Here is a 24,866-nt window from a genome sequence, read left to right on the forward strand (position 1 = left end):
CAGTTGAACTCAAGGGACTGAGTTTGGGCTTGGACCGAAATCACCCCCATATTAACTTAATGCTCTTGGTGACTTTCAAACTCGCTTAGGAGCAGCCTCTTTCAAAGTGGCGTTTCCACCCTTCAACTCCTATGTGTGATGAATATGAGACTCAACACAAATCAATGCTCCCCTCTGGAGATGGTCTGGTTGCTACATCGACTCGCTTGCAAAACAAAATAACTCATGTGGGGTCACCCCCTAGTTGGCCCTTTCCATGTGACTAAATAGCCCTTCAATGGAAAGAATTGTTAGCTTTAGTGTAATTATATTTATCATGAAGAAAAGTTAGAATAAAAAACCCTTGAACATATATCAAGAAAAATAATGAAGCGATATTCAATGCACACAATGTATAAACAAAATTTACACTAGGGTTTTTAAAAAGTGAGCTCTTTATTATGATAACACTCATCTCAATTGACAACAACAAGAATACAATGGGGGGGAGGGGCTAGCCTTTTATAGAAGAATTTGCAGCAGCTAGATAATGGTTAATTAATGGCTAGTTTTGGCTCCTCAAATTAGTTGTTTACTAGTCATCCACAAGTTGTAGACTTTAATTTTTTATAAAGTATTGCTATACAATTTTTAATTACCCATTAAGGAGTCAACTTGACTAAATTTCCCAATTTGGTCCATGAATCCCTTTGCTAATGGACGAGTATGGTCAAAAAGGAAAATAGTACATAATAGTAGCTTAATGTTCCACTTATTTACTTTGGAGGAAATTTGACTTGGTCATTTGCAGGAATAATTTGTCTTATAATGACTACTTTCTTGGTCCATTGCTCAACTACTTGGTCAATAAAGTCTCCAACGGCTAGTTAGACTCTCTAATTTGTCTTATAATGACTACTTTCTTGGTCCATTGCTGAACTACTTGGTCAATGAAGTCTCCAACGGCTAGTTAGACTCTCTAATGGCTAATTGACTTGCCCAACGACTAGTTTGAATTGAAATTTTCCTTTAATAACTTGAACTTGACCACCTTTTATGGTTCCACAACGTGTTGATGAATTTGCCAATTTTGCCTCTTGGGTTTGCTCTAACTTGGCATGATTTCTTGTGGGTCTTTTTTTGTTTGATCAAATTATGCCTTGCGTTGCCACATCATCATTGTCTGCCACATCATCATGCCCTATGCTGGATCTCTAACACCTTGAGGATTTGGCATATGAAACATCGGTTTTGTTCCTCTCATTGAGTGGATCACTTTTGATGTAATGCATGCAATATTTTGCCCAACACTGCCCCTATTTTTCCACTTGGAATCTTGTTGGACTTGTTGACCAAGCTGTAACTAGCCACTGCTATCTTTGATTTAAAAAATTCAATGTGGCATGGATCCCTCTCATCAAACTGCATAATTTAAGACCATGTTGACTTTTTGACCATCAAGATGACTTTGCATTGGGCATTGTGAAGTGCGAACCACCTCGCGAAATGTGAAAAGTTGTCAAATGAGATTGCCATGCTTTGAGAGTTGTCTGAGGAATACTGCACCAAAGCCAAGGCCACCTACATACTCTGTAAGCCATAACCATGTCGAATTACATAGGTGTACCTTGACATGGATTGGGTTGGCCCATACATTGATGATCAACTCTACAAATGCAGGGTCATATAACCATGAGTCCTTAGGAGAGTTCACCTAAGGCCCTACGATCTTGTATAGGATGAGAGTAACCCGAAGTGAAACTTCAAGGGACCCGCCATGGTCTGACAAAGGCAACAAGATACAAAGTCAAAAGACATAGGTCTAAGATACCTAATATAGGGTATAGCATTGTTGTTACAATGCTTTGACTTGTGACATTGGGTTTACAACGGTGGTGATAAAATGCTGCAAAAGTTTTTATGTAGCCTTGCTGACATGCGGAGTAACAAGAACAAATGTATGATACATAGTACTGTGACCAAACTTTGTCATAATTTCCAAATTTTTTATGATTGTGGGTCCAATTTGTATGGTGTATGGACACACATTTTCCTAGTATTCTCATTTTATTTCTGCATATAACCTTAGCATTTTGGTGATGCATCAAAATTAGGTAATTGCTATATCACCTTTAGCTTGTTGATATTTGTCATAGCTCAACAACTTTGACCTGTAAGATAACCAAATCTTGCATTTAGCCATTGGTGTCCAAATAGTCAAAGCAATAAAGAATATTGAAAATTATATAAGTGAAATGCATGTTGCACTGAGTTTTAGAGACAAGAGGATTGATTTTGGGGATGGTTGGAATGTATGCTCAAGTTTGCATGAATGGGCTGATGGGAATGCCGATTTTTTTTTTTAAACAACATATTAAAAAAAATAAAAAGTGAAAAGCAATTAAAAATTAAAAAACAAAGATTCTAGAACATAGGTCCAAAATAAGATGTCCGTGTGGATATTAAGAACTCGAGAAAAGAGTTAGGCTACAAAACCCTACCAAACATGGGAGCTAATGCTGTTGCTGTAGTTACCCCCATTGCAAAAATATACTAAGTATTTTCACACGGATTGCATACATAATTTTGTCTTGGTCTTAATGTTGAACTAGTGAGTGTGAATTTCTCCTAGAGAAACAATGCCATATAGTCATTGATTTGGATAGGGGGCATCTAGTTGTCCCTAAAATTATCAAAGGGCATCTTCTAGACCTATGTTTTTGGTGGGAAATGTTTGATGGACACGAGGAAAGCTCCCCACATCTCAAGGAGATTACCTTCAGCACAGGGACTTCCCCTGTAGTTCCTAAGTTTTTGAGGATGCAACCCTAAGGGTTGGGGACTAGTTTTTGTGAAAATTCCTTCAAATGCAACAACTGTAAATTATTCGTCTAATTGTAAATTAATTATGCAATTTATTTTGTTTACGACAAAATAACAAATAATTCACACAACAATTTCTTCAAAATAAAAAATATTGCGGAAGAAAAAATAGGCAATGAGAAATGCTAACACACACACATAAAAATGATATAATTATTTTTGGACAATTTCCTCAGAAAAACCCATTGCGGGAAAACCAGTGCAACAGTGAGAGTTTTATTATTATGCAGGAACAAAATTTCTGAGTACAATAAAATGATGCCAAATTGGCGTTTCTATTTGAGAGAAATACTGGAAAAAATATTTGAGGGAATTTACCCTCCATGAGCAATCCCACAACAAATTGAGCCTCAGAAACTGTCTCTCCAAACCCTTATGCAGGTCCCTCTACGCTGCCTTTGCACAGGTCTACACACACTAGATGAAGTCTGCCTTTGAAGATGACGTCTTCCCTGTTGCAGCCTCTGGAAGTGATTCTCTCAGACTCCTAGAAATTTTCCTGGCCATTGGAAGCTGAATCGACCCCTCTTGGCTGAATCAAATTGCCTTTCTTGAGGCATTGCGGAACCCCTACGCAACCTCTTGAAAAATAATTTCGGCCTCCTCTTCTGACTCTTCCAGAACTAGAAACTCCTCCGGAAAATCTCCGTGCTGCCCCTCTGCCACTTGCTACTTAACCACTGGCTCGATTTCTCTGCTGAATCACCTACTACTGGAAAATCGAACTGCCTTGATCACTGAGTATCTGCAACTGGTGTGTTCTCCATCTATCTCTTCTTATAATCTTTAGTCGAGTCTTCAACAACCACGATTAAAACTTAATCGATGGTTGAGGTCATTTCTAAATTGATCGTGTGAGTTTCTAGAGAATTCTCACCTTTCTCAATAAATTATTATTAATTAACCAATTTTCCTAAGTTAGGCTTAGGAAAAATATAAATGATGGTCAATTAATTTAGTTGAGCTATCTCTAGGCGGAATTTCCAGAAACGATTTCTAGGTTTTTGAGAACTCGTGTTTTAGCCTCTCCACAGAGTTTTGAGACTAGAAAACCATCCGATCCTACAAAAACTAATAGTTTCCATAGAACATTAGGTGAAATTTTAGTTCTAAACCTCTTTTGCAAATGGAATTAATATTGGTTTTTGTAATATCCCTTATCAGGAATATTCCTCAAACACAAGCAAACTCCAACCAGAGATGGACTGGGAGGGCATTTACTAGATATGTCGCCTCTGAAAAGAGGACGAGATCCGGAGGCTACCTGGCCCTTTCTAGACTTTGTCTAAGAGTATAGGAGAACACAAGTGGTATAATAGCCGAGAATGCTCAAAGAGATGCAAATAACAATGGTGCAACATATAACAATATAACCATAAGCAGATACTTAAGAAATGTAGAGAGAAATGCTAAGCCATTTTATTATACTGAGTAATAGAATGAGTACAGGAGGTGATCAGAAAGATGGCACCTCGACTTGCACAAGGCAAGTGAAGATATACACTCAAAATAGCAAAGGAATGGCTCCTCTCTGAACTGCGTCCAAGCTGCTGGAGAACTGCCGTGCTGCTGCTAGAAATCAAATGAGGATTTGGGGCTGCTCCCCTCCTCAGAAAAGGCTGAAACTCTGGAATCGGACTCTACTCAAGAAACCCAGAAAAACCCAGAAAGCTCTCCTGGAATGGCCGACCCCCAAAAATCACCCCCTTGGGGTTCTACGCAGTCCCTCAATGCTCTGCGCTGCCACTGAATGATACCCTCTAGAAATCTGCCTGAAACCTCTGCCAAAACTCTCCAATATGCAAGGGCTGATCCCCTGCTCTATCTCTCAGCAGAAAAACTTTTGCAAACCCTCAACTCAGACTCCTACAAGAAAGAACTACGTCATCCCTCTCAGTGCTGCGCAGTCCTCCAAAACACTGATGAAACTGCTGCTGAAATGCTGATGAAACTACTGCTGAAATGCCAATGGAAATACCTTGCCCGAGTAGGCACTCGAAGTCCCCCGGGGCTAAGGGTGAGATCTTCGAACGGAGACACTCAATGCACTAAACAGTGCTGCAGACTAGCTAAACAGCCAACGTGCTCTAAGTCGAAATGACTATCACAAATGCTCATAACTGAATGATCAAAATGAGGGGGCTTCTCTCTCTTTTATAGCCTTTGCCTCTCTCAATCCCAAGGCTCACCTCCTCCAACGTAATTCCCCTCTTGCCACGTGTTTCTTTTCTCCTGTGTAGTCCCTCCAAGTGTTTGCGTGGGCTCCATCTCTGCGTCCCCCTTTGGCCCCCTTGGCTCCCCTTTAAGTCACAACGTTGTGCTACTAGGAAGTGACTTTCTATTCTAAAAGTGAGTTATGTCCTCCTTCCTCACCTTTTTATTCATAAATAACTATAGAAGGCAAAAATTGAGTAAAATCAAATATTTCAATTAGCCATTGCTAATTAGGAATATTACAGTTTTGGAGTGTGGTACCCCCTGGAGGCACTTAAATTAGAGTCAACTTGAATGTGAAAGAGCACAAGTAACTAGATTTGATGTTATATGTTTGTACTCTAGAGTGTAGAGACCCTTATAACTAGGTGCATACCACTTAATTGGAGTCATCTTGAATGTAAAAGAGCACCAAGTAACTGGATTTGATTGTATATGTCTGTACTCTAGAGTCCCCTATAGCCAGGCACATGCATGATGATTTCAAGTTGTTAAACATGCTCATTAGCCATGGAAATTATTTGAGGTCAATTAATGGCAATATTAGAGAGTAACATTTCTCATAAGGCCTATGTACCTATACCAACATTTCCAGTTCTCCTAATGTTAGTTATTGCTACAAAGAGGCAACTTTCTTGAGGCCTGCTTGACTATAATAAATATATATTGAACTGCATTCAATAGTGGCTAGCTTAATGTTAGATTTCCTTAAAACTTAGTAACCAATTCACAATTTTCTAAGTGTAAACCAGAAATACAAACACTACTGCACTGGGAAATTAAATTGCAAATACGCTGAGTTTTCTAACTTATCATGCACAAAAGAAATTAAATAATAAATCTAAAGACAAACACATTCAATGCATAGAACAAAAGATATACCGCTGAAACCACAACTCTGGGGAAAACTTGCAAATTGTGTGTTTACTATTAGCTCAACAAATAATATTTTTTTAGAGATTTACATAGCAAGGGAATGCTCCCCTTCTACAACAAACTCCACTCAATCACTGATTTGAATCAAATGCAAGAGAACCCCTACGCAAGGCTTGCATAGATATGCTCTTCTGTGCACAAATGAGCACTATATGACCACATAGGTCAATTTCTCCTTGCGCACTGCAACTTGATGTACGACCATACTAGTTCTCAGCTGGTCTAAGGCTATTCAGCCTATTCCTTCTTGCCTCTCAACCCCTAGTCTGCTCGCTGAGTCCTGAAAACCCTTCTCTTGCTGAGCCAATCATGCTCTCTATGCTTTTCGAACTGGTCACTTGCTCTGTCTCCTCATAATTTCGACCTAAGCTCCTCCTTCACTCTCAACGACGAAGATTGAATTGTAATGAAGCACTAAGATTAAATCATATGTTAACTTAGGATTATTAAATTTTTCCTAAGTCTGACTTTAAGAAATAGTTAAATAAATTAATATTCTGCTGAGTGGCTATCTTGTGGGTCCCTTTGTTAGCCGTAGCACCTAGGTAAGTAGAATCTTTACTTCTCTACTCCAATCAACACCCCCTCTTAGAGAGGAAGGTGTTTTGCACTACGTGCAACTTCTCTCCGAGGTAAGCAAATTTGGCCCTTGGCAAAGCCTTGGTTAGAATGTTTGTTGTTTGCTCCTTTGTTGGTGCGTACTAGAGTGTAACTATACCTCTTTGAAAATTATCCTTGATGTGATGATATCATATGTCGATGTGCTTCGAGTGATTGTGAAACACTGGATTCTCAAAGAGCTTGATGCAACTTTGATTGTTTTAGTGGATTACGATAGACTCTGTTGTTGCACAGAATGTCTAGGCATCACGACAACGGCTCAGATTGGGCGCTGTCACCCTGATCCCCAATCTCTCCGTTTAAGTTGTCTCCCTACAACAGGCTAAGGGGGGTAGACCCTATGGAAAAATGGAATGAAGAAGAACTATTGGGAACCAACCAGTTTGGGAGACACAGTGAAGCGATCAAGTACTTGATTAAGATTTAGCAAGACTTATAGGATTTGATTAGATTTTAAAAAATTGATGCCAATGCCTTATGGAGTCAACTATCTTGCTAGGAAATTTAGGACCAAGTAATTGATTTGCAACCGGTGCTTGGATGAATGACTATCTTATATGAAGTGTAGATCCTAAAGCTAATATGAGATGCAAGAATCTTGGTTAATTTTAGTTAAATGCCTATGTAAGTTTTAACCCTTCGATCCTTTCTATATTGAGCCTGATTTCGTAGTAATTGGCAGAAAGAATATAAGGTGAAGCACACTAAGGTGTGATTAACGATACTTCTCCTGAAAATCTAACATACCTGGTGCCTCCGGTGCTGTAGAGAGCCGTGGCTCTGACAACTGCAAGGTCACCGTTTTAAGTACTATTAAAAGCAGGGTTTTCAAGCAAAGATGGATGGATACCTATCTCTCTATCGACCAAGCTTATGCTTGGAAGTAAATTTTATTTATGCAAAACTAACTTATATGCAAATGCACCAGATGATGAGAAGAAGTTAAACCCGAGGATTGGAAACACTTGTGTCACAAAAGCCCTTAATCACCAAAATAAAATGTTCGCTTTATTGGATGAAGACTTAAAAATAAACCCCTGAAAATATTACAATTAAACCACAAGCTTATTTCAAATCTTTTTTGATACAATTATAGCTCAAAGAGAACAAAAAACTTCTTTGCAATCAATGTCAATAGATGCTCAAAAAATACTCAGTTTATGAAGCAGAAGATATGCATTTTATCACAATTCCATGACAGAGTACTTAATTTTCAGAAAATTAGTTTTTAGGACAACAGTAAGAAAAACTTTATGACAACAACAATATGACAATGAAAACAGTAAGCTATCAATGATATTTTTATGCCAAAATTTTTCCGAAAAGTTTCCAAACTTGCCCACATGAATTATCAAAAATTTTCAACTTGTTATGATGTGATTTCTAGAGTTATATCAGATCTAATATACTTATTACAGCCAACGATTAAAACATGAAATAAGCCTAATGATGAATGCCCAACTCAAGAAATTAATTCTTTAATGTATTAGACAACTTAGGAACTGATTTTAGGCTAACCCACATGAAATTTTGCCACTGTTATATTTTAGACTTCAGAAACAGAATTATTAAGAGATAACAGTGACCCAAAATGTAGATCTAGGCCAAATTCTTGATACACATCAAACATAAATGACTTATTAATGTATTTAGAAATTTTTTTAGTTAATTTCAAACCACTTAGATGTGTTTTTCACCACTATTAGAAAGGTATATGACTGCTGTAGCAAACAGTGAGGAAAAAGATGGTTTAGAGATCAAACCCTTAGGCCCTAGGCCTTGAAGATCACTTGCCCAAGTTGCCAAAAAAAAAATTCAATACCTGAAACACAAATTTTTACCAAATTTTCTGCAAAAACCCACCAATGATTAGCTTTAGAAAATCAAATATTCAAATCAGAAATGGAGCAAGGGGAATCTAGGGCAAATGAGAGCTAGCACAGGGCCAATAGAACTAGCGTTGGGCTAGGAGAAGGCAGATCTGGGCTTAGGAGCCCCAAAACTTGAAACCCTTGTTCTGAAAAAATTATTTTGCTTCAGATTTTTAGATTTATTGCAAAATCTTTAATGGCTGGCCCTGCAAACAAATTTGGGACAAGATATTGCCCTCCAGGGCCTAGATCTGTCTCAAAACCCCCAGATCTGCTTGAAAAAATCTCAGATCTGAAGATTTACTTGGCTGATTTCCCAGATCTATTCCTGCAAACAATCTTTGAGCCCAGATCTTGCCCTCCAGGGTCTAGATCCAGCTCAGATTTGAAGATTTTCTATGCTTATTTCTTAGATCTATTTCTGCCCAAGTGAAAAGAGAAAAACCCAATACCCAATATGTACAAAACTAAAGAAAATCCAAAAAACCTAAGTGTTAAAATTCAAAATTATGTTCCAAAATTTCAGACCCACACAACTAAATAACAAATCTATACAAATAATTTACATATCTATAAGATCTGAGGAGTATGAGTCAAATTCCGCTCTCAGATCTGATAATCTAAGGCTCTTAATAGCCAGATCTGTCAAAATTTTCACAAAATATTCAAAAGATTTTGAAATTTTAGAGAGGTACTAGCCCAAAAACACCCTGCAGAAAAAGATTGTCGTTAGATAAATCCTGAGGCTTATATGAAGTAGGCTTTTCAGAAAATATGTATTGAGAGTTGGTTGGTCCAACCAAAGACTATCCCCAAACGCTCAATGAGAACCTGAGAGATCTTCTGCAAACACTAGATCAACCATCAAATCAAGTAGAGAAATAGAACAACAATAAAATTTTGAAGAATAGAGATACCTGCTACTTCAATCAAAATTAAAAATATTACCCGAGATCCAACAAACTGAATAAGATACCTGTATTCATATTATTCTAAGAGAGCTATTGATTGACAATTTTCACATAATATTAAGTAGAAATTAAAACAATGTTACCATAAATTCATGAAGAGGAAAACTACATCATGTTAAAACCCCAATGACTTTTGCATTAATTCAAAAAAGTATACAAGAGAGCTTAGTACACAATTCAAAGATCAGTTTTATCAACTGACAAATGACCTCCTATTTAAAGATAAATCTTCCAACGGCTAGTTCGAGTGATCCTTGTCAAAACGATCTTGACCATTGATGAGGATTAAAATTTCTTTTAATCTCATCCATCGAAATTTTAAATTCTCGAGGAAATTCAATTTTTTCAATTAAATGCATTTTAATTAACTCAAAAATAAAAATTTTGAGTTAATTTCCTCAAAAATTTGACTTCGACTTAAAGCCTGGGAACCAAAGGCTTAAAATTTAGCAGAATAATTAATTTACCTTAGTCCCGGGACCTTTTAAAATTTGAATTTTAAGGACCAATGAATTTTGCCTTTGGAAAATTTAAATTTACCTAGGACCTAGAATTAATTAAATTTCTGGCTTAGGATTTTAATTAATTTTTGGCCAAAAAATTTAATTAATTAACCTATGAGGGGATAAATTATTTTTTCAATCTTCAAGACACTTTACATCATAATTTTCATATCTTTTACATCATAAGGGGGAAAACCCATCTGAAATAGACCCTCACAGACTACCCATTTCTGCGACACAAATATAATCTAGCAGACCAAGCAATTTGTAATAAAATAACCTAACCAAATAGTTAGGATTATTCCCAAATCACTTTTACATAGACTCGATCTATAACACTAGGACTCGCCTAAGATCCCAGTGACAAAATACATTCCGGCTTTGGGGTAAGATTGAAGGAAAACTCTGCCGACCATCCGAGAATGGATCGGTGAGACAAAAAACCTCCCAGAATGTAGATCGTTACCAGAAAAGTAGGTTTACCTAGGCAATTACATACATGACACAGATCTGCTGAAATTATTTACATCATATACATGCAGAATGGGTTTACATTGTAACATGATAATCAGGCTAATGATGATAGCTGAACGGCACGGACACATCGATTAGGCTCTATCCCTTTTGCGAAAAAAAGGAGGTGTACTGCTATGGGTTGTTGACACGTAGTGGTCAACATGCTCCAACTCTTGTTCAAACAAGCACACAAGAAGCTTCCTCAACGAAATAGGTTCGCACCTTGCCAAATTGGTAGCCATGTAGTTGGCCTCAACTGAGCTCAATGCAACTGGTCTCTGCTTCCCATTGAACCAAAAAACAATTGCTGATCCGACATTGAATGTACATCCCAATGTGCTTTTCCTGTCTATAGATATCCCTGCCCACTTTGCATCCGTGAAGCCCTCAAGCCTCATCTCATCAACCTATCTATACCACAATCCAAACTCTACTATCTCCTTGAGATATCCCAATATGTGCTTGGTAGCAACCCAATGTGCTTTGGTAGGCTCGACCATAAATTGGCTCAAAGAGTTAATTGCAAGCATCAAAACATATGTTTGGCTCCATACTCACCAAATACGTCAACAACCCTATTAACTATCGGTAAAGTGAAGGATTTACTCGCTCTGATTTGGATATATCTGTTGAGAAATCGGGAGGCTTGCAATTTAGATTAGATTTCTCTTTCTTTGATAACTGCTTGTGAATTTTGTTGGCTTCTTATTAATTATTATTATGTTTCTTCATAAAATAGTTATCAAAATATAAATATGAAGATCACAAGATATAGGCTCCAAGCCAGGGCAAAATCTCTCCAAGGGGAAAAACCAAAAAATTCTCTTCTTATAGAATTAGATCAAAGTGAGATGTCCAAGACCCATGACCATGAAGACTTCAACCTTCTAGATGCCAAGTTAAACCCTCTTTCTCGACAGAAAATCTATCAACAATAATATACCTACAATATGTACAACATAGAAAGTGAATCTTCACCAAGAGATGTATCAAGACAGAAGTTCCACAAATTTGAGCTTGAGAGAAACCCTTCATCACTTGTCAACTTCGGACTTCAGCCCTCCTTTCTGCGATATTTCAGAACTTCTTGTATGAAAATTGTGTGCCCAAATGAGCTCCACTCTTCTTCTATTTATACTGTCCAAAGGGGGTTTGAATAAACATGTCTTTTGGGGCAGGACCAACTTGACAGGTAGGCTGACTTGGCATCTAGAGGCAGTTTTGACCCAAATTACAATTTAAAAATAATTTTTCCTTTTTCTTCACAATAGGTCCAAATAAGACTTTGACTCTTTGACTCAATAAATCCTAGAAGCATAAAGAACATGCTTATCTAAAATGATGATTTGAGCATGAAACCCATGCTTAAAAACATTTTTTTTCTCTCTTTCTTTTTGCTTTTACATAAAATATATAAATACATAACGACAATGACAATTATGAAGACTGTACCTAGTTACAACTTTCAACAACACCTACCTTCCACAATTAGTGACTAAAAGCATGGTCATGAGCGTGTAATCCTGCATATGAAACCTTCTCAGAATCTTCAGAGTGTACTTGCCTTGCCCTAAGAAGATCTCACCATCACCCTGCCAGACCTCAAGCCCAAGGAAATAGTGCATTAGTCCCGTATCCTTCATCTCAAACTCGCCTACAAGATCTTTTTTGCACTCCTGGATGAACTTATTTGCACCTATCAAAATCATATCATCCACATATAACACTAGAATAAGCGGCTCATCTCCAACAACAATATAGTAGAGGTTGGTGTTTGCTTCACTCTTGGTGAAGCCTAATCCCTGAAGGTAACTGTCAATCCAAGCATACTATGCCCTTGGAGCCTGTTTGAGCCCATACAAGGCTATATTGAGTCTGCATATGTTAATTTTAGGTATGTCTTATGCTTAGAGCAATTTATTTCAATTTTCATAGTTAGCTCCATATCTTTTCCAGATTAGCAATCACATCAACATTAAAGTAAACTGCAGATATAACATAAACATAAATCGCAGAAGACAAGCCCAGACAAGAGGACACAAGATGTGGCGCTAGCCAGGGACAAACCCCAATGTGGGGAAACCCTTGATCAATTCTTCTTATATGTTCTTCAATAGTTCAGCAGAGAGAGAGAGATAGTACGTTTACAACAGAAGTCAACACTTTGACTTATCTAGATAAGAGCATAGATCATCTCTAAGAAGATGATACATGAGATCAATTGAAGACATGCTGCTTCAACTAATTCTCCAAGGTGACTCCTTCACCTATCGTTGTGTTGCATTTCGTCATCATGTTGCACCTCACCGCGCTGCACCCATCATCACTATGCTGCATCTCATCACGCTTCATTAATCATGACTGTACCCATCACTGTACTGCATTATGTGCCATTGCTGCACCATGTTGCCATCCTGACCTATGTGTTGGCTGCACCTTGCTTGCTTGTTGTCCCTTGCTTGCTTGTTGTCCCTAGCATGCTTGTTCTCCTTAGCATGCTTGTTGTTGCATGCTAGTTGTCCCTTGCATGCTAGTTGTAACATTGCATGCTTGGTGTATCTGTTGCTAAGTACCATACAACTGTTCCAATGTTAGTTTGCTGTCCCTTGCATGCTGCTCTTCTTCGGAGACAGATGCTTCGGCTGTTTCGGTAGTTCCTGGCAGTTCCGGCTGTTCTCGGTAGTTCCGGCAGTTCTGGTTGTTCCTGGCAGTTCCGACAGTCTCGGCAGCTCTGGCTTTTCCGGCTTTTCCGGCATTTCCAGCTTTTCCGGCTTTTACGACAGTTCCGAGTTTTTCGGCATTTCCGACAGTTCCGGCTTTTCGAACTTTTCTGGCTTTTCTGGCAGTTCCGACATTTCCGGCTTTTCCGGCTTTTTCGGCAGTTCTGGCTTTTCCGGCAGTTCCGGCTTTTCCGGTTTTCCCAGCAGTTCCGGCTTTTCCGGCTTTTCTGGCTTTTCCGGCAGTTTCTGTTTTTCCAGCATTTCCGGTTTTTCCGGCGTTCCGGCTTTCTGCCCTCTGGATCAGGGCAACATTATTCCTTAGGATCTCTCCTCGTACTAAAACCCAAAGACAAGTAGAGAGAGGAATAGATCCCAAGTGTGTTGAAATGACTTTAAGGCCACCTCTATTTATACTAAAACATTGAGCACATGTGGGGTTTATTTGGTTGCTAGCCGACCTTGACGAATTGTCTTATAACGCAAATAAATTCATAACTCCATGAATACTTATCGAAATCAGATGATCTTTAGATCAATCCTACACCTCTCGATGAGAGGGATCCAAGAAAAATATCAGCTGTCATAAATAAGATGACCCACATGGAGTTTGGCCCTAATTGCCAATTTTAACACTCCCTTTCAACTAGGGAGAACTCCATTCGTTGATCCATATGTTCGACTGTACTATCTCTGCCATCAGTGCCCTGCACTTCTCTGCTGAGCTCTGCTTTGCTCTGCTATGCTGAACTATGAAGAAGAAGAATTGATCGAGAATGTCTCATACCATTCTCTATTGACCCGAAGTTAGTTTCATCTGAAGAGAGTGTGTCACATCACTCTTACTGACCCGAAGTCAGTTTTATTGATCCCAGATCAATATCACAAGAGAGTGTCTCAAACCACTCATACTGATCCCAGATCAGTTTCATTGATCCCAGATCAATGTCACAAGAGAGTGTCTCAAACCACTCATACTGATCCCAGATCAATGTCACAAGAGAGTGTCTCAAACCACTCATACTGATCCCAGATCAGTTTCATTGATCCCAGATCAATGGAGGTCATCCTAGCATAGGGAGTACGGTAGATACAGCGATGCGTCCATCAATAGTACTACTATGGTCCCTATCCTTATTTCCCTGTTCATTGATAAGATGAGAGGTACTTCCCATGAGTCCCAGACTGCATGGGTCGGATGCCTCGACAAGAGAACTAATCATCTTGTCCACAGGAGAACGAATCATCCTTTCAATGGATGCCACGGAGAACTAATCATCTTGGCCCACAGGAGAGCTAATCATCCTGTGCCACAGTCGCCACGGGGAACAAATCATCTTGGCCCACAGGAGAACTAATCATGCTGTTCCATAGTCGCCACGGAGAACAAATCATCCTGGCCCATAGGAGAACTAATCATCTTGTTCCACAGTTGCCACAGGAGAACTAATCATCCTGTTCATAACGCACCACCAAGGGAGGGTGAGTTGCCCTGTGGTCGTATGTTGCTTCGGTGAGTACCCCAAGCCCCCCAGAGCTCAATGCATGCAACATGCAGGACCCTTATAAGAAGGCCTCTCAATGACTCCAAGTCATTCGGGAAAGTCATAGATTTGACCTTTCCTCGGGTCTTTGACAAAATGTCTGCCACTTGTACATCAGTCTCAATGCGATGGAGCCTCCTTGCTCATCGACTTACCATATCGCAGATAAGGCAGTATCTGATGTCTATCTGCTGGAGCAATCATCGAATACGAGATTCCTCAATAATCGAATCCCCCCTCTGGTTGTCACAAAGAATCATAGTGGTATTCATTATGTGTACAAACAGCTCACTTAAGAGCTTCTGCAACCATGCAGCTTCACACGAGATCATACTCGTAGCTATGTATTCGGTCTCGGCGGTGCTTATAGCAACCGACTTCTGCTTCCTGCTCATCCATGATATCGAAGCAAAATCCAAAGAGAACCAGCACTGAGAAGTGCTCTAGTGATCCTCCACATTGCCTGCCCAGTCAGCGTTCAGATAATCATGCAGTTTCATATTTCCGGCAGTGTATCTCAATCCATGAGAGATTGTGCCCCGAAGATATCTCAGAAGATTCTTCGCACCAATCAAGTGAGGCTCAACCAAATATGAGCTCACCATGCTAATTGCAAAACATATGTCTGGACGAATGTTCACCAAGAACATCAACGCGAATGAGTTTATGAAATTCAGAGGCATTTCCCAAATCTGGTCCGACATCACTACCATATAACTTCTGAAAGTTAAGATCCTTGAGATAGTCATAGGCTTGCAGTTTATCATTCCACATCCAGAATCCAACTCCCTCTTACTTCTATAAATGAGAGGGTCTGCACCTGTCAGAAATAGGTCGTCCTCATAAGGTGCCGGTATGAGAGGTCTATCATCCACAACCTTCGGGTAATGGTTTGGATCGGTTTCACTCCTAGTGAGTCTCAACTTCATTAGACAACTATCAATCCTCTCATACTACGCCCGGGGTGTTTTGCTTCAAGCCACAGAGGGCTTTCTTCCACCTGTATACATGAGATTCCCGATCATGAATCTCAAACTCCTTGGGTTGTTCCAAACCTATGGACCTACTGCATGAGGGGAATGGTCCCCTTATAAGATTTTCCTTTGGTACATCTCAGACATGTACCTTCATGCTCTACTTGAATTCAGACACCCCTATCACCATTTGACTCACATTAGGTAGGGCCCCATAGGTAGACGTCCAATGTTATAGATGCGATATGTCAATTGACATGATCCCCAATGGACCATCCTGCAACTTGATACAAATTGCCAACCCTGAACCCATGAGAAAAAGCATCTTTGAAAATTATATTTTTTAACACGTACCTTTCCATCGATGAATGCCACCCTGAAACCTTTGACTTCCATTTCCGAGATGGACACCAGGTTCTTCTTGCGATCAGGTACATAAAAGAGATTCTATAAATGAATCGAGTTACCCTTATTCAATTGAGAGTCAACATTTCCTACACCCTTTCCGGGATAGGTGGCATCAGTTCCAAGTATAATCCCATGATTGTTTCCATCTCTACCAAATTAGAGAGTGCACCCATCTATCCGATGAAGTGCCTTGAAGCACTACAATCTATAAGCCAGATTCCCAAAGAATCTGAAGGAGAGGGCCAATACAAGATAACGCTTCTTTATCTTATCAGAAACAACATTTGATTCTTCATACCCGGGGTTCCTTGCTTTTTATGAAGAGTCAACCATTTCCTTGATGACCTACATTACTTGTCATTCCTTTGATTAGATGTCCCTGGAATGATTGTTATCGTCATCAAGTGATGTGTCCTTGCCATTCGAACACTCCTTCGCATAATGGCCAAACTAGTTATCTGCCTTTCCTTCCACCCTGAGATCCGGTCTTCCAATGAAGTGATCTTTAGGTAGGCCATATTCCGCTGCGCCATTCTGATAATATTCTCTGCTTCGACTTCACCCTTGGTGAATTTGAAGAGGGATGAGGAATCCACTGATCCTTTTGTCCTTTCCCAACTGTCTTCGATGATTGCTCTTTCACTCTTGCTTGGGCATTGTCTTCACCTCAGCTCTGATACCATGTTAATTTTAGGTATGTTCTATGCTTAGAGCAATTTATTTCAATTTTCACAGTTAGCTCCATATCTTTTCCAGATTAGCAATCACATCAGCATTAAAGTAAACTGCAGATAGAACATAAACATAAATCGCAGAAGACAAGCCAAGACAAGAGGACACAAAATGTGGCGCTAGCTAGGGACAAACCCCAATGTGGGGAAACCCTTGATCAATTCTTCTTATATGTTCTTCAATAGTTCAGCAGAGAGAGAGAGAGAGAGAGTACGTTTACAACAGAAGTCAACACTTTGACTTATTTAGATAAGAGCATAGATCATCTTTAAGAAAATGATACATGAGATCAGTTGAAGACATGCTGCTTCAAGTAATTCTCCAAGGTGACTCCTTTAGCTATTGTTGTGCTGCATTTCGTCATCATGCTGCACCTCACCGCGCTGCACCATGCTGCACCCATCATCACTATGCTGCATCTCATCACGCTTCATTAATCATGACTGTACCCATCACTGTATTGCATTATGTGCCATTGCTACACCATGTTGCCATCCTGACCTATGTGTTGGCTGCACCTTGCTTGCTTGTTGTCCTTAGCATGCTTGTTGTTGCATGCTAGTTGTCCCTTGCATGCTAGTTGTAACATTGCATGCTTGGTGTATTTGTTGCTAAGTACCATACAACTGTCCCAATGTTAGTTAGCTGTCCCTTGCATGTTGCTCTCCTTCAGAGACAGATGCTCCGACCGTTTTGGTAGTTCCCGACAGTTCTTGCAGTTCTCGGTAGTTTTGGCAGTTCCGGCGGTTCCCCACAGTTCCCGTTGTTTCCGGCAGTTCTGGCAGCCCCGGCAGTTCCGGCTTTTCTGGCAGTTCCGGTTGTTCCCGGCGGTTTCGGCTTTTCCGGCATTTCCAGCTTTTCCGGCTTTTCCGGCAGTATCAGGTTTTCCGGCATTTCCGGCTTTTCCGGCAGTTTCGACTTTTCCGGTAGTTCCATCTTTTCCGGTAGTCCCGGCTTTTTCAGCAGTTCCGGCTTTTCCGGCAGTTCTGGCTTTTTCGGCTTTTCCGACAGTTCCGGCTTTTTCGACTTTTCCGGCATTTCTGGTTTTTCTAGCATTTCCGGTTTTTCCGGCAGTTCCGGCTTTTCTGGCAATTCCCGCTTTTCTGGCTTTTCTAGCAGTTCTGGCTTTTCCGGCTTTTTCGGCAGTTCCGGCTTTTCCAACATTTCCGGCTTTTCCAATAGTTCTGGCTTTTCCCACAGTTCCGGCTTTCCGTCCTCTGGATCAGGGCAACATTATTCCTTAGGATCTCTCCTCCTACTAAAACCCAAAGACAAGTAGAGAGAGAAAGAGATCCCAAGTGTGTTGAAATGACTTGAAGGCCACCTCTATTTATACTAAAACGTTGAGCACATGTGGGGTTTATTTGGTTGCTGGCCGACCTTGACGAATTGTCTTATAACGCAAATAAATTCATAACTCCATGAATACTTACCAGAATCAGATGATCTTTAGATCAATCCTACACCTCTTGATGAGAGGGATCCAAGAAAAATATCAGCTGCCATAAATAAGATGACCCACATGGAGTTTGGCCCTAGTTGCCAATTTTAACACCATACGTGTGTCTCCCTGCTGCATGTCTCAAATCTTTCTTTCTTTATCTGACACTTACCATTCTGTTCAAGACATATAAGGTCGCTTCAATTATACTCCATTCTGGCTTCTGACTAACATGTTTTAAATTCTAATCCACAATGGTTCTAAGGTAAATTTTTTCTGTTTCTCGAGTGTACTTGTTTTTTCACCTGTTAGTGATGATATGGATTCTTGTAATTTGGCCTGTGATAACCAGATACAGCTTTGTTGTTCCAAGATATTGTTTCACATGTATATATGTGACGGACACTGTAGGGTAATGGGTTTTCCCTTCGTCTGAGTAGAATCGTTTAGATGAAAAAGCACAATTAACTCTGTCTGCTCACAATGTCTGAATACAAAATAAAGAGGAGTTTTGGATGGTCAATCTCTGGAATTTTCCTCAAGTGAAACATATTACCTGAAAAGGTTCCGACTCAGTGACTTAATAATCTTTATTGCAAGAGCATACATCTCTGTTTACCCGTTTGGAGTACAAATCATGATTCAGCAAAATACGATGATTAGGTTATAGGGAAAATATAGGTGAGGAAAAAATATCCTGAAGCCTATAGGCTGAGGCAAGGAGTTGATACGATGCAAAATATGACTTCTGGTAGAAGTTCAGAATCAGGAATTATTTAGTGCATATGCCAACCCTAACTCTTAGAAAGGCATCTGGGAAATAAATATTCAATTAGATTTAGTTTGGTGATTTGGGTGTCCATCTTGGTACTGAAACTGAATGGATTTAGACTTCAGAAGTCATGTAGGCAGGTCTTGTGTTTGTAAAGTCAGATTCTGAAGGGGTATTCAAGCATAGCACTGGAATCTGAGCTCTTCTGGGTATCTAGGAGTACGCTATTTTCACTGTCATTTGGTTCTTAAACGTTTGTGGTTTGTAAAGATACAGGGACCGTGACAAACTCTTTCTGTCAGTTTGGCACAGGATTCTGTGAGGAAAAACTCAAGTTACAATGAAAGCTATGTAACGTAAAGTCATTTCATTTTGTTGAACTATGGCATGTGTTAATTATTTTATTTTTTGATATGGAAACACACTAATTTCTTTTTCCTATACATTTTTATGTAGTTATCTTTGATACATGCAAGAAATTTCTTTCTAGGTACCCAGTTGTTCCAACACCTTTGACAAGGATACATTGGTGGCGACTCTGTCTGGATGAAGCACAGATGGTTGAGAGTAATGCAGCTGCAGCAACAGAAATGGCAATGCGTTTGAGTGCCAAGAACCTTTGGTGTGTTACTGGAACCCCTATTCAGAGAAGTCTCGAGGATATGTATGGTCTTCTACGATTTCTAAGAGCTGAACCATTTGATGATCGCAGATGGTGGAATGAAGTTATTAAGAATCCGTATGAGGTAATATTTGTTTTTTACGCAATGGTATCGGGAACAATGTACTCTCTGTGGCTTCCTGGAAAAGTCAAATTTTTTAAATATATATGAATCTATAACAACAAGAACAACTTTGCTATCCTTTTTGATATTAGTTTATAACATTAGGCTTCATTTGGTGGTGAGAATCAAGAAAATTCTTTGTGAATGAGTAAAATAAGTTTGAATGGTAAAAGTTCTCTTGGTGCTGTTAATGTTCTTGATTATGGATATGCCATGCAGTGCTTCTTAAAGTCTGCATTACTGACTTGTGTCCATTCCACAAAGAGGTATTATCTCTAGCCTTTCTATGAGTGCATGTTAGATATTAAGAATCTTCAGGTAGAATTGTCTTTGTGGAAAATACATATACCTATGAGCATCTAGCAACAGCTGTAGTTTTTGCTGTGATTTCTCTATCTTATATCATTTTTAAAGATTGAGGCATAGTTACATCGTGTATGTTGACAACTTCACACTGATGCCTTGCTAATAGCAAAATGAGTTTTTCTAAAAGGTAGTTAAATCTGCATGTGAGACATGCATATATATAAAGAATGAATGAAGGAAAATATGTTAATATCTTCACATGGACAGAAACAGTCAATGGAGCTGGAAGGTGCAGCAGGTATCTATAATGCAACGAGTACATAAGGCAAATCCATAAACAAATCTAATGATCTAAAGGTTTAATGTAAATGAAATTAAAGTTCACATACAAAGTAAAATACCTCTAAATCTCTAAGAGGTCTTGTTACCGATCAAATTGGCAAGGTTACTGAGGTCCTTCCAACCTTCTCCTGATTGGCACACGCAGGAATTTGGCCCACTGTCACCTCGGCCCAAATCCTCACTCTTTAAGCCCAATTACCTCCTTAATGGCTATGGGAGGCTTCCCTTTGAATACCTTATCCAATCAGTAAAGATTAGTGCCTTGAATTGGATTTATGGTGTTGATTTTCTAGTGCAATTGATACTAGGCAATTTTTTCAAATTGATAACTATTTCCAATGATACAATATTAGTCCTTTGGAGTATTCCAATCATCAAGCAGTTATACATGAAAAATTTCAACCATTCACTTCTACAATAGAGCAATAGAGATCACAGTAAACAATGAGACAAGAGACAAGAGACACCAAAATTTAGGTCAGCGGCCAGGGCAAAACCCACAAGGGGAAAACCCAAAAATCTTTCCTTATGAGAGAGAGTTCAATTCATCAAGATGTACATTAGAGTATTCAATTAAAACACCAATCTCTGACCCCAATGTGTGCCAAGTCAAGACCAGACAAGCGAGAGAGAAATGGTCAAGCTGGTTCATAATCATAGTCCTTCGCTTTCCCACAGAGACAACTACCATAGATATTTGTGATCCCACAAAATTCAGATGCAGAACTTCTCACGAGATGCCACAGAACTTCGCATGAAATGCCATAGGTAGCTCACATAATTACAGAGAATATTGCAACAGATCTTTGCATGAAATGCCATTGGAAGCTCACATAATTACAGAGATTAACATCACAGATCTTTGCATGAAATGCCACAAGTAGCTCACATAATTACAGAGAATAATGCCACAGATCTTTGCATGAAATGCCATAAGAAGCTCGCATAATTACAGAGAATAATGCCACAACTCGTATATGATGATGCCACAGAACTTGGAGTAGTGATGCCACAAAACTCACATCTTTCCACAGAGCAATGTTGCCTCAGAGCTCGAATAGAACAGAGATACATGAGATCTGAAATTCTGTCTTGGAGATGAGCTTTTAGGATCAATATATAGTTGTTTGTCCATGCGAATAGATGCGTCCCTTGGGCAGGCCAAGATGTTCTAGGAGGGGCCGACTTGAACAAATTTAGGCCGACTTGGTCAACACAAATTCATAATTTTTCCTTCGCTTTGCCAACGAAAATACCAACCGAAGCTACCAAATTTTCAACATATGAGTGAGGTGGAGGAGTTAATTCTTAGCTGTCCTACTAGCTGACTCTGTAAAAAAATGGTGAGAGTGTGGGACCTTGAAAAATTTGCAGATCTGCTACATAACAACAGAGGAAAACATAGATCTGCAGCAGAAAACTTGATATACAGTGAAAAATATATGCAATAAAGACCTTAAAATCAATGTATCAATCCTTGGTTAAGATATGACTTTATTTCCAACAATTCAGGTAAACAAATTAGCCTTCTTATGATATAACTTGAAAATCAGCTAAATAAGTATCCCAAACTAAAACAAAAAATACAAAATTTTGGTCTTTTAACTATATAAAATGGTTGTTGTAACTTTCCTACTTTTTGCCACAACAAATGACCTCATGAAGCTGGGTTGTGAAACACACCTGCACTTGATTACTAAGGTGGGCTTGGTCTCTAGAGAGTTGTCACCCCTACCTTCGACCTAAAACTCTTCCCACTTTTCAGATCCAACTAGGAACGGACTCTAATGTGGTGTTCTATGGTCTTCAGATCGACTGCGTGGTGAAATAGAAACTCTTCTCCCAGTTGAAGCTCCTTCTTGGAATGCTTCAACTTTTGTCCGAGTGACCCAATTGCAACAAAAAAATAAAGTGGTTTAGTGCCGAATCTATCTTCTCCACATTGGTGTGTAGCCCCTAACTATCATGTAATCTTACTCTTACTAAATGAGAATTGTTTTAGATTTATAGTCCGGTTGCCACATTTATCCAAGAACACACAAGATAATAAAAGCCAACCCACACAATATAAAAAATATGTGGATTTGCAAAATGGGTTCTTTTTCTTATGGCATATGATCTCACAAAACAACAACATCAGGACGATAGGCTAGCTTTTTATAAAACTTTTGTAATGATTAAAAAATGACTAGCTGACTCTTCCTCTAGGAAATATTATTTACTTGTCATCTACATGTTGGATACTAATTAATGTTATTAAAATATTACAATTACATTCATGAACCTGCCCACTAAGGGGTTGAATTGACTCAAGTTTCCTTGGAGGTCTAACTTTCGCTTTGCTTGTGGTCCGAAAATCAAAACGAAGATGAATAGTAGTCCTAGGATGTTTAACGACTAGGTAGGAGGTTCTACGTCCCACTCAAATGGCTAGTTAGTAGTTCGATTTGGTCCATGAAGCAACTCAATTTGGTCGAGGAGAAATTGATTTGGTTGAAGAGGAATCTCTTGACTTTCCAATGGTTAAATTTTTGTTCACTCGTTAACTTCTTGGTTTATAACATCCCAACATTCCACTTGAATTCCAAACGGCTAGTTTTAAGCTCTAATGTGTTGGAAAATGTAACTAGTTTCGGTCTTCATAATTGTCACTGCACTCATGTCATTATGTATATCTTATGTAACAAACAAAAGAAGAAAGAAAAATTTATTTTCAAGCATGGGTTTCATTCTTCTTTTGATTGGTCATCGAGGTTAAGCATTTTCTTCATGCTTCTAGGGTTTGTCATGTCATAAGAATAATTGTCATGAGTCAAGAGAGTCAATGTCATGTATATAAGACCCATTTGGGCATGTTGTATCATGTAAACTAATTTATTTTGAGTGTAAAAAGTCAAAATAAGCCTCCAAGCACAAGTCGGCCCTACCGGTGAGAAGTCGACCCAGAGAGAGCTATTCGACCTCATGAAAAGTGTTGATTTGGGGTAGCATCGGATGTGCTCTAGCCACAAAATTTGGTGGAGAGGTTGGGGCACATGAGATCTCCAATACCCAGAAAGGGTTTGGGCAGATTCTAAATAGAGCAAGAGATATTAAAATAATTAATATTTTAAATGGAGTCCCTAAGTCTAAACTTAGGGAAAATAAAATATTAATGTGTATTAATATGAATCTGTGTTAGAGTGGTCCAAAAGACATGGATCAAGCCAAATCTAATCTTAACTGTTGATTAGGGACTTAATCTCGGCCGTTGAGATGTCAACAAGAAAAGTATAAGAGGAGGCTTGAGGGTCACTTGGAGAGCACACCAGATAATCAGTTATTCTATTCTCTAGAGCAGGGTTTGCTAAGAGAGAATCAGTGATCGGGAGAGCAGTTGAGGGGCATTGAGTACAGAGAAACAAAGAAGGCAGAGATTGTACTGGGAGAGCAGCGCAACAGCCAAGGAGGGTGACGTAGAGCCAGCAAGGGCTCACGCAGGGCCACACAGAGGCAGCGAAGTGCTGCATAGAGCATCAGAGGGGCCAGCGCAGCTGACGCAGAAGCTCCCAGAGTTGACGCAGGGCCTTCTGGGGCTGACGCAGGCCAAGAAAGGCTAACGCAGGGCCAACATGAGACAGAGAGGGGCTGACGCAGTCCAGTTTGGGCAGACGTTGGGGTTGCAGAGCAGTTTTGTGCTGAGGAGCTGCTGGAAGGATTTTCCGGGATTTCAGTGAGGAGATTTCTCTCAAACTGTGAGGTATAGCTGCTAAGGAAATTCTCTGTTGGGTAGGCCAGTTTCGGCACCCAGATTGTACTCTGATATAACTTAATAAGAAAACCCTTAGATAACTACACCGGTTTTCCCGCATTGGGTTTTTCCGGGGACATTGGTCCAAAAATAATGGTGTCATGTGGTGTGTTTGTTCTTGTTTCTTTTAGTTGCTGATCTGTAATATGTTGAGCATATACTGGTGTTTATTTTCAGTATTTACTTTGTAAATAACTTGTTGAAGAAAAATAACAAGTAGGTAGGAATAAATTAGAAAAAGTGCATGAAGGGTTTCTAAACTAAGTAAACTTAGAAACTTCAACATGGTATCAGAGGGTGATTGCAGATCACAGGAGGACTAAAAGACATCAGCCGAGCGGAGCAATAGCAATAGAAAATAGCTGTCCCGAGGTGACAGAAGCTGTTTCTAGCAGCGCAGAAGCCAAGAAGTGTGACGTAGAGCCAGCCAGAGCCATGCAGAAGAAGCCGGGAGCTGCGCAGAGCCTTAGAGAGGCCAGCGTTGCTGACGCAGAGGGCTAGAGGGTTGATGCAGGGCATCCCAGGGCTAACGCAGACCCATCTGGGGTGACGCAGAGCCAG

The 24,866-nt window shown here is 39.5% G+C and overlaps 1 protein-coding gene across 5 annotated transcripts in view; it reads left to right on the forward strand.

The window, feature by feature from the left end:
• The window catches only part of LOC149158008 (uncharacterized), a 413,335-nt gene that overhangs the window by 86,867 nt on the left and 301,602 nt on the right, over positions 1-24,866 (forward strand). For all 5 annotated transcript variants that reach the window (XM_089436086.1, XM_089436084.1, XM_089436088.1 and 2 more), the window contains exon 8: positions 19,573-19,828. In XM_089436086.1, the coding sequence (XP_089292212.1) occupies positions 19,573-19,828 (256 nt within the window). The remainder of the gene's footprint in view (positions 1-19,572; positions 19,829-24,866) is intronic.

This window comes from Pinus tabuliformis, chromosome 5_2 (genome assembly GCF_031772625.1).
Source record: "Pinus tabuliformis cultivar Carrire ecotype Pingquan chromosome 5_2, CPIR1, whole genome shotgun sequence".
In the NCBI taxonomy this organism is placed as follows: Eukaryota; Viridiplantae; Streptophyta; class Pinopsida; order Pinales; family Pinaceae; genus Pinus; species Pinus tabuliformis.